At 29.9% G+C, this 12,063-nt stretch overlaps 1 protein-coding gene across 1 annotated transcript in view; it reads left to right on the top strand.

Moving 5' to 3' along the window:
• LOC124362624 (exostosin-1) overlaps positions 1-12,063 on the top strand; it is a 63,230-nt gene that overhangs the window by 28,573 nt on the left and 22,594 nt on the right. Inside the window, exons 3-4 of the mRNA XM_046817284.1 lie at positions 8,938-9,139; positions 9,967-10,086. Of these exons, the coding sequence (XP_046673240.1) occupies positions 8,938-9,139; positions 9,967-10,086 (322 nt within the window). The remainder of the gene's footprint in view (positions 1-8,937; positions 9,140-9,966; positions 10,087-12,063) is intronic.

Here is a 12,063-nt window from a genome sequence, read left to right as displayed (position 1 = left end):
ATGATGTTTGAAACTATATAAGAATGCTAACTTTATATTTACAATTTTGGGGGAAATCGTTTAATGGCAACGACTTTGCAGACTACAGAAACTAAAATCGTAATACTTTGCAAATGTCAAAATCATATTTGTACAAATAGTTAAATATTGGTAACTAAAGGACTGGATTTGTTGTATATGTAAAATTGTATTTTTTTTAATTTATCTGGAAATATAGTACTAGACATTTTTAATGGGAACCATACATTTGTAACAGTAATTTCAGTCATTATATTAAGCTTTATACATTTTGTTTATTACGTTTGCTAGCATTTGTGTGCCTCTTAAAAATGCATAGAATTAGAATCCCATCCTTAAAATGTATAAATATATTATTAAAATATATTACAATTGCTGTTAAGAAAATTTCAAACTCAAACATTTTACAGGTTTTAATAAAAGTATGGTTACATAGAGATGATGTTTGAAACTATTTGAGAATGCTAACTTCATATTTATAATTCTGTGGAAAATCATTTAACGGCAACAACTTTGCAGACTAGAGAAAATAAAATCATAAAACTTTGCAAACGTCAAAATCATATTTATATAAATAGTTGTTAGTAACTAAAGGACTGAGTTGTGTAGATAATAACACAATATGATTCAGACTTAGCTCACCAAAAGTTGGCTTTCTAAAGTAAACAAAAGTATATTCAGACAGCACACGTGTCCAAACTACAAATTCATTTTCTGAACGGCTAACTTCCTTCAAGTTGAAAGTTCGGTTCCTTAAAGACCTGTTTGTTCCTCAATTTCAAATAGATTCAAAACCCTCAACTGGCCATATTATCATATAACTGAAAGTTTTTAATGTTAATATAAAGTGTTATTGTTATATAGGATTACAAATTGTTTTTCATCTTATGAGTGTTGTAATGTTTACTAATTATGATACAAAAGAACTAATTAGTTCTAATTTTTTACTAATTAGTTCTAATTTTTTTACTAATTAGTTCTGATTTGTTACTAATTAGATACTAATTAAATAGTATACAGATATTTAGTAATATATTGCATTTTTTGTATGAAATAATGGTCAAGATTTTAGTCATAAGATATTATAAACTGATGCCATCGTTAGAACAAACCATCCCAGTCTTGTATTTTTTGACCTTGTAATTGCGGACTTTGTTAACCTTAAAACTCTCGTACATATGCTGGTATACAGACATATAATTCTAGTAATTAATGTTTTCTTATAGTGAGATGTACACATACTATTATTTACTGCATAAACCATTTAAATGGAATCACACATTTTAAAGTAATGTTAATACTAAAGGTAATGTATTGTTTTGAATTTATATGATATTCTTTTTATAAAAATATTTAAACATTGTGTATATATGCATTTTTACATTAAAATTTACTTTCTACCATTTACTTTTACTTTACCATTTACACAGTATAAGTTATAATATAGTATTATGATGGCACAGAGTATGAAATCTTGTTATGTTAGTGGCAATATTTATTTTAGGGAACCCTGAGGTTTGTCATCTGTCTGTCTGTATGTGATTGTTATGTAAAACTTCACAACTCACATGGTTTACATTGAAGTTTTCAATTTTTGCAAGGATTAATATTTGGAAAAAATATTTTAACTGATATAAAGAATAGTTGGTTGTTTAAAATGATAATGTCAAATTGTACAAAAAAATTAACAGAAATATAAGAGAAAATATCAAGATACATAAAAGTAAGTCTCAATAAAGTCTGGGTTCATTTGTTAAAATTACACTAAAAATATTTTTTTTAAACTAAAACATTTTGTTTGAGATATTATTATGGAGGATTTTATATTTGTATTAATCCAAAGGAACATATCCTAAAGGAACTAACAGGAGTAATATATACTGTGTGTATATAAATGTGTCCATTAAGTCTAAATAAAAAACAATAATTTATGTGATTAAATTTATAAAATATTTTTATTATATCACATTAAGAAGCTACTTTTTTTGTAATAAGACCAAGATATTTTTTAAAACCCCCATGGAACAGCCCATGAAGAACTAGTGAAAAATCTTGAATGTAAATGGAGGGCAAATTGTGTACGTTCGGAAATGTTTAGATGAAGCGAAAAATTTAATTAAAATAATACAGTTTGGATAGTTGAAAAAACTTACACAGTTTAATGTTTATAGAAATTGAAGATTAAATAGGTCACTTTATTTACATACACTTCACAAAAATTCAGATTCATGAATAAATTCAAAATCTTAAGAGCTAAAAAAAGATGCGTAACAATTAGTGTTTTATTGAAAGATATTGAGTGAGATGCGGAAATTCTCTTCATAAATGTTGTGTATTTTACATATTTTTTAAACATCATAATCACAACAAATGGTATGATGCAGGGACCTGAAGCAATTTTTAAATTTAGCCATAGGTCAAGCTGTGTATCTTTTTAATGAGGTCTAGGCTAGATAAGAACAAAGATAGACATTTCAACTTAAAAAACTGAATGGAAACAATATAATTATTTTAATGGTTTGCAAGATGGAAATTAAATGTTATCATTAGTCTATGCGTCTCACAGATATTTAGAGGCAACAAAATAAAATGCATTTAAAAGTTAAGGCAGTTTTACTGTTTTAGGAGTCTAGAAGTATAACTCCTAAATGCAGTGCATTTTGTTTCCTCTAGATATCTGTGAGCTGCATAGACTAATGATGATGTTTAATTTCCAGCTTTCATACCATTAAATTATTATAATTTTTCCAATAAGATTTTTAAGTTTAAATGTCTATCTTTGTTGTTATCTAACCTCATTAAAAATATACAGATTGACTTATGCCTAAATTAAAAAATTGCCTCAGATTCTTACATTATACCCTCTGAGAAGATGCTAATATTCAAGTCACATTAATCCATAGTTTCTAGGTTATAAAGTTATGTCCAAAGTTGTATTAGCTGAATTACGTAAAATGTAATTTTAGAATATTTCCAACTTTATGGCATTGTATAGTAATTGTTGTATAATTAATTAAACTACCATGTTAATGTTTAATTATCGTTGAAAATGTTAAGACAAAATATATATATGTTTCAATGTCAACTCAAGGTCCAATGTTTTGGTGTAAGCATTTTAATTATACCATATTTTAAATTAAATATCTCCTTTTTTACTAGTATGCATTAATGTTAACCTTTTCTATCAGTTATTTGGCTGTAATGTTTTATATGCAGACTAAATCAAGGGCGTACTGTATCAAATGTGAAATAGGCCAAGTAGTTTAACACTGTAAGTAACATGAACCAGATTGTGATAAACAGAAAATAACCAATGACGCACAATACATCTGGGGAGTTGATTAGGTTAAATCTCCATGAGTATAACTCAGTTTATTGATGGCACCAGCTAATAATGTTGTAGTCTGCAACTGAATCATAGCAGGATTGCAACATGCAGAGTACCTTACGTGTTTAATAATATTGTCAGTATTAAAATATGCTGTCAGTATTATTGATGATACCAGCTATTAATGTTTTCTGTAATTGAGAGTCATCACAGCAGGTCTTCAACTTTTAAGACACCCAACATGTACAATATTATATATGTTAATGTTGCCGAAAGTACACATTGCTATTGGCGAATTGATATATGTATGGATAAACATATAGAATTCGTGATGTTCATCCCTTCATGGATTGTGGGTTTATAGAAAATCTTGACAGTAATATTGAATTAATTTCGGGTGCTGCAATATTATTTTGAATATTGCCACAAAGTTTTAATGGTTTCTAGACAACTGGATATTATTATTGTTGGATATTCATTTACTATATCTTTAAAATGAGATGTCTCCCATGAATGTACTAATGGGGTAACACTCAAGTTCATTTTACTACAGCCATCTTTCAATAAAACAGTGATCATTCTTTTTCAAGCTTCTAATAGGCAGATGAATTTTACTTGTAATTCAGAATTAAAATTCATTATTATACTTGAACACCACAAAGTTTTAAGTACAAATATTGATACAATTTTAAACTAGAATATGCACACCCTTTCTAAAAAAATCTAGGATAATTAATGTGAGGCTTGTACATACATGGATCCAAACTAGTTATAACAAACTGTTGTGGTTTATATATATTTCAATTAGTTAAATTACATATTGCAAATTGTATTTTGGTCAAATTGTATAGTAATCAATTTGATGATTCTTTGAGAAGACACCAGTTTTTTGTACAAAAAAAAATTATTTACTATTCAGTTTGTTGTAGTTCCATATGTATAAACTGCAAAATGAAAATCTTAGCAGTCTATTATTCTATCCTGCTCAGTTTAAAAATTACTCTACAATTCCACTGGATCTAAGTTACTCTTTAAACAATTCACTTTCATCTAATCTTGTATACCTATACAAGATTAGATCCTTCCTCCTAAGCTGCAACTGTAATTTAAATTACAGTGTATAGCCATAATGAATGGAAGTACTTTGAAAAATACAGTTATATATTGCTATGCATTACAGTAATTTACACAGTATTATAACCATGTAAATTATGAACAAATCTTTGTTTGAAATTGTTGTCAGTTTTTAGTGTATTTTCAAGTTAGGGCAAAAATCTTGCTCCCATTATTTTTAACGCTTTGTGTGTCAACATCCTATCAGTACATAACACAGCTATGGTGGGCATGATTGATTCAATGCAAATGTTGAGTTTGTTGGGCCACTTTTTGTAGTGCATTGCCTGAGAACTGACATTGTCATAGGCTTGACCCCTGGAATTTGTAGGGATCTGGTAAGACTTGATATCCATCTTGTAATATCCGTCTTCCTTTACCGTCAATATAAAGGAAATTATAGAAATAATTTAAAGCATGCCAAGAGACGAGCATGTGAAAGATATATAGAAAAAGCCCCTAATAAATGTAAAGCCGCCTGGGATATCATCAAGCAAGAAAGTAATTCCAGTACACAACACACAGTTACACTCGAACCAACATAATTGAACAACTTTTTCCTTAATTCTGTCTCTGAACTTTCAAACAGCATCCCATCCACTAACGTTTTATTCTCTGACCTTCTAAGAAATAATCCAGTCCCTCCTAACACTTTTAATTGGAAAACCGTTACTGTGGACCAGGTAGTAAATGTTGTATCAAATTTCTCCAACTCCAAAAGTACGGATTTATATTGGATTTCAAATTTTTTAGTAAAAAAAACTATTCATATTATCAAAGAACCATTGGCATTTATTCTTAGCAAATGTTTCGAGTTTGGTTACTTTCCTGAGTTGCTTAAAACCTCCAAAATTGTTCCAGTTTATAAGAAGGGCGATAGGCTATTGCCTCAAAATTATCGACCCATATCCATTGTTCCAATATTTTTTTAAATATTAGAGTCACTAATGCATAAACAGCTATCCCATTTGAACGATTCAATCTTCTATCTGATTCCCAATTTGGTTTCCGGGAAGGTCGCTCAACTATAAAAGCGATCATGGAAGTAGTAAATCACTCTCTTAATGCCTTTGAAAATAAAGAATCAGTAGCCCTTTCGATGATGGATTTAAGTAAAGCATTTGTCTGTGTCCCCTTTAATATTATCATAGAGAAATTGAAATTTTATGGAGTCTCAGAAGAATCATCTAATCTAATTCGGTCTTACTTAACTAATAGAAAGCAATATGTTTCAATTGGGGGTAATAATGCTTCTGTAAAACCAGTGAAAATGGGTGTCCCCCAAGGCTCAGTACTTGGCCCCTTTTTCTTTACTATTATAATAAATGATCTACCAAATAATTTGAATGTTAGTTCAGTAGTCTTCGCAGACGACACTTCCCTTTTTGCAAGTAATAAAAACCTCCCTTATTTACTCACTAAAATGAAACAAGCTGAAAATGAAGCTTTAAAATGGTTTTCCTCTAACAAATTGCTATGTAACCAAGAAAAAACTTAAAATATTATTCTTAGCTTATCCAATAACACTCAAGATGTCCAATTACAAGATGTGCAAAATTACTCGGTATTCCCATTGATTCTAAACTAAACTGGTCCCATCACATTAATAACTTATGCAGTAGGCTCTCGCGAGTAAGTTATCTTTTTTGGAAACTAAGAGATGTTGTTTCTATTGAATACTTGAGGACAGCATACTTTGGTTTATTTCAGTCTCATATTTCTTATGGATTAATACTTTGGGGTCATTCTTCTCACGTTAAAGATATTTTAATAATACAAAAGAGGGTTTTACGAACAATCTGTAGAGCTGAATTCTTAGAACATTGTAAACCACTTTTTATTAGTTTAAAAATTCTCACAATTATAAACCTATACATCTTCCATCTATTATTACATGTAAAAACTAATCTGCGCTCATTCACATTTAGACAGGATTTGCATTCATATAATACTAGAAATCGTGATAAGCTTGATATACCCCAGCACAGGCTGGCCAAAACAGGTTCATCTCACATGGTGAACAGCATTGTTTTCTTTAATAAACTTGATGTAACAGCTTGGACTGCCTCAACTGGGGTGTTTAAGAGTAAGGTATTGCATTGGTTACAACAAAATCCATTTTATAATCTAGAGGATTTTCTAAATCATGATGTGGATGTAGAATTTTAATTCTGAATAACTAAATAGTGCCAGAGTAGTAATTAAACTCATACGTTGTAAAACCGCAATTGTATAATTGTACTGTAAATTTTACGTGTCTAATTTTAAACATATTTTATCTATTATGTCTATTATTATTAATACATGACTATGCCTATTTCATTATATGTAAAATGTGATCAATGGCAATAAAAATTATGATTATGATTATCTGCTGGGTAAACCAGACAGTGCTTTTTTGTAACTTAAGTGTCTTGATATTGAAACCATGTAACATATAAACAACTGATTGTGTTGCCTAAAATATGTCATGAAGTTAAATATGTTTCCACTCATAAAATATTTTTCTATATATATATATATATATATATATATATATATATATATATATATATATATATATATATAATATGTTTCTTAAAATGTTATCAAACTGAAAATTGAAAAGATAAATAGCAAAATTTTTTAATATTTGTTGTAAATTAGAAGATTACTAATTATGTAATACGGTATATTATTTTTTGGTTACATATTATTAAATCACAGTTAATTTGCTAAAAAACAACAAAATTATAAATTTATCCCAACAAACACATACAATGTACATTAAGATTCTAAATAAAAAAAACCTGCAAAACAGGCCTATTTCACTGTGGCACTTTTCGGAAGGCCGTGGCACTAAGCAGCTGGTACTCAAAGAGCAAGGCAAACAAACAACTTTTGTTAGAAATGTAGCCTCAAAAAGTGTTTGAAATAATAAACATTTTAACACTTTATATACTTTTATTGTACAATGTACATTTTGAATTCAATGAATTATTCTTCAGGTACTCGTACTCGTAGGGAAAATGAAGTAAATTTTAACTTAACCCACAAGTACCTGATGATGAATCCATTGAATTCGAAATATACATTGTATAATAAAAGTATATAAAGCGTTTAAAAGGTTTATTATTGTATATTAAACAACTTTTGATTTCTATCCTAAAAGTGCTCAGGCTAAACCAGTATTTAGGTAAATATTATAGCTAAATATTATTAATAAATGTAACAAATTTGTTCTCAGAAAACGGAAATATTATGTATTTTTCAACAATAACAACCATTATTGATTATTATAGTAAACTTGTACATTTTATTAATTAAATTAAGACACATCAGCTATGTATAATTTCAGGGTGAAAAGTAACAAAAATCATTTTAATCACTAAGGATCACGGTAATGAACATTTTAATGGTTCCAAACTACAGATTCATATCGTCCATCCTGAAAGAAGAAGAAAAAATTAAGACGTGTTAAATACAAATATCTGGGGAGCAGAACATTCCAACATTACCCATTTATTATGTAGTAGTTGTTGTTAAAGAATATTTGGTCTGTATTTTGGCTTGGTTCGTGCAAGTCAATCTACTGATATTGAATATATGTGATATTTTTATCAATTGATTATTTGCAACCACAAACAGATAGCTTTATTTAACAGTAAAATTACAATAATTAATTAAAAGAAAATGTACAGCAATAACAATATAGAGTGTTACAATAAAAGATTTGAATCAAATTTAAATTAAATTTGAAAATGAGAATTGTTTAGTCCTCCTACTGTAAACAGCTTTGAGGGATGATTTCATAAACTTAATGAAAATAAATGTTAAACTTATGAAAATATATAATTTAATACAAGTGTATATAAGCTGAATTATAGGTTATGTATAATATGAGTTAGAGGACAGTTAACAGTTTTGCCTTTTGTTATGTTATATAAGAAGACTGAAATACTGTATATAGATTCTCCTCAACAGTGTATAATCTTTTCTTAAAATGGATAGTTAAAACAAATAAAATATGAACAAACAACTTTTGGTGTTCTATTCATTTAAAAATAAAACCAACATTAGAGCAAAATAAACCTACAACAATAAGTGCGTGAAAATTATTGTTACAGCCATTGTAATTATAAATGTTTTAACAATTTTTGAGTATAGGATTATTTGTGTGATTGCAAATTCCTACTTCTTGTTGTCCATCTCAAATGTTAACAGAAGTTTTTTGGAGGCACAGTTGAACAACTATGCAGTCACTACCATTGGCCATTTGGGCTTTACCCTTCAGAGATGATCATTACATATGTATGTTATGACAGGTTTGACTTGGAGTTGCTGCTCCAGAACTCAATGATCTGCCTGGTACCACGGGGACGGAGGATGGTTCGATTCGGTTTCTGGAGACACTACTGACTAATTGTATGCTGGCACTATCATTTAACAATTGGGCTTTACCGTTCATAGATGATCATTATATATGTATGTTATGATAGGTTTGACTACGAGTTGCTGCTCCAGAACTCTACATTCTGCCTGGTACCACGGGGACGGAGGCTTGGTTCGTTCCGGTTCTTGGAGGCGCTGCAGGCTGGTTGTATACCGGTACTGCTATCCAACAGTTGGGCTTTACCATTTGATCAGGCCATTGACTGGAGCAAGGCCGTCATTTGGGCAGACGAGCGCCTTCTATTACAAGTTAGTTGGCATCAGACTACGTAAACTATTCATTTATACACAGTTATATACTATATGAATTTATCAACTAAAACCATAATTTATCTTAATTTGGTTGGTAGACCTGGGTTGTTATTGAAATCTAAAGTATTTGATTCTTTAGTAGATACGTATGTCATTCTGAACTGTTAAATGATCATGAATGCTTGTTAACAATGTGAACCAAACTCAAAAGAAGAAACAAGTTGACATAAAATTTTCTCAATTCCGGACATGTTTTTGTCCTTGCTCCCTATTGTTTGTTCCACTTATTGACAATGTGATTCAACTCTGACTTGTCAAGAACTTGGGTCAATAAGTGATCAGTTTGATTGCTTTTGTAGATAACAACAAAAAGTTATCATTTGATCCCCAGACCATTTACTGCAGAGCTCTTTGACTTGTGCAACAGGGTGTACACTTGTTTGTCCACAGTTATGTCTAAGGTCCAATAAAATAAAAATATATAAAGTTTTCCATTTGCCAAAAGTTTCAAATAAAACAATTTAAACCATAACGGCTTTAACTTTTAAACCATTTTATTTATTAATGAATTATAATGTATTATGTATAATCATTCATAGAGGTGAATTAGTTGCAAGTATGAAGTAAAAACCACTAAGATTTCTGAATGCAAGAATATGATGCTGCACCATTCACATTGCATTGTGTGTATATAATTCTTTGTTTAATGGTTTTAATCTTTTCCTGAAATCCTAAACAAGACATTGATTCATTGTAAGTAAATGTAAATGTAACTCCTTTTACTAATTTAGTTTACCAGCTAATTTCTCTTGTCTGTTTCTCAGGTGCCTGAAATAGTTCGGTCAATTTCTGCCACCAAAGTTTTTGCACTTCGTCAGCAAACTCAGATTCTATGGGAACAATACTTTTCTTCAATAGAGAAAATAGTTTTCACTACATTAGAGGTAATATTTACTATTATTTAATTAATATTAATACTGTCTTGTATTATTATAAAAATTTAAAAATCTGCAATGTATAGAAATATTAACATTTTTTAGAATAACATTGCATGTACACTAAACCATAAGTATTATTATTACCATCAACCATTGGTAGTGACTTCTGATTTGTCAGAAATTTGTCACAGAAAGTTTTATGAGAATAACCAAAGAAAGAAAACATTTTGGTTTAATTAATATCTGGAAGTTTGTACATTTTATGTCTATATTCACTGTACCTCTGCTGTGTCTATGCACAGATATCATAATAGACAGTAAACAAGAGACAATCACTAATATTTTGTTCTTTAATACTGTTTTTTCTTTATGTAATTGTGCATAAATATATTCTCCATATAATGTAGGTTTATATTTCCATAACTTTTTATCTTGAGCGGGATTGGCTGAAAATTTGTTATACAAATTTTAAGTGTACAATACATATTATGCTATTGTTTTGTTCATATTATGGTTTAGTATAACTTCACTATAAGTCATCTGTAATTCATAAACAAACAGGTGTACTTTCAATATAACTGTAAACTAGTCTAACAATCAAATAAAATTCAAAATGATAAATATTATACATAACTATTACAGGATTTAAATAATGCCAATATATCCAAAAAGACTTTAACATTCATTTATCTTACAATATTAACCCTTTAAGCGTCATGAAAAATTAGACCTGATCTTTGATAAAGTTACAATTTTTTTTAATTTCTAATGTGTAAAGTTAAATTTTTTTTCGTTTCTGTATGTCAAAATAGAGTTATTTAACGGTGAATAAAATTTGTTTAACCCTTTTTAGATTTCCTACGCTAATTTTTAACTTTTGAGAATATCGTAGAATAGCAGTGTAGTTGTCACCAATATTTTTTTATTTATTCAGTAAGTATGGAAATTAAACACAGTTTTATAGATAAACATATACTATATTACAAACCAATAAAATTAGAAAAATACAAAAGTAGACAAAGAGTGTTTATTTGGTGGCGGGCTGTCACAACTGACATTCCGCGCGGCTCCCGCAAGCCACTGTTATCGCGTGGACTTTGAACCTTCTTATCGCTCGGCAACCTGTAGGACAGCCTTGCGGGGCTTGAATTATGTTTCTTGCTTTCTGATAACATCCTTATGACCGTAGTAAAATATGAAAAAGTTTGGGGTTGACCAAGTAATTGCTCAAAATTACCGAATCTTCAAATTCCGAATCGTCTGGTTTCGCCATTCACACGAATAATTGTAAAAAACACTGGAAACTGCTGTATATAATATGAATAATTTACTTTAAAAAGAATAGGAAACAACAGAAAATTAGCGATAACCAAAATACATATGCGTGTACCGGACGCTTCCCACTAACTAACTGGCTAGATGCCTTGACGGGAGCTCCCGTCAATGACTTTGTGAAAGGCGCGGGGCCACGCCCGCTAGACAGTGTTTGGCCAATTAGTAGCAACTGCCACTCCCATTGTAACAGAATTCGAGGCGGGGCAACCCGTCTGTATGTCGCATGACTACTAGAACCATCTAGCAGCAAAATATTCAACTAACATAGCAGTAAGAAAATAAAGAATGCAAAAACGCGGATCCACGGCAATGACGTTTTGAGCTTGTAGTGGCCCTCCGCGGATCCGCGTCAATAACGCTGGAAAGGTTAAGTGCAGGAAATCAAAACACTTACATATAGTGAAAAACTCAATATAATTATTTTTTGTTAGTATGGGTTCATAAAAGAGATAAAAAATCAGTTGAAAATGGTATTCAATATCCAAAAAGTTTGGAATGTTGAATACCATTAAAAAAAAGGTTAAATATGAAGTTCTGGAGCACCATCATTAAAAAGAGTGAAAGGTTTGCCGAGTTCAAAGATGATGGTGAGTAAGTTATCCAGTGGTTAACATAGTGCTGCGACAAAATTGTACCTGTAACATATTT

Source organism: Homalodisca vitripennis, chromosome 5 (genome assembly GCF_021130785.1).
Source record: "Homalodisca vitripennis isolate AUS2020 chromosome 5, UT_GWSS_2.1, whole genome shotgun sequence".
Classification (NCBI taxonomy): Eukaryota; Metazoa; Arthropoda; class Insecta; order Hemiptera; family Cicadellidae; genus Homalodisca; species Homalodisca vitripennis.
Note: the sequence above shows the minus strand (reverse complement) of the source record. Positions and strands in the feature narration are given on the sequence as shown.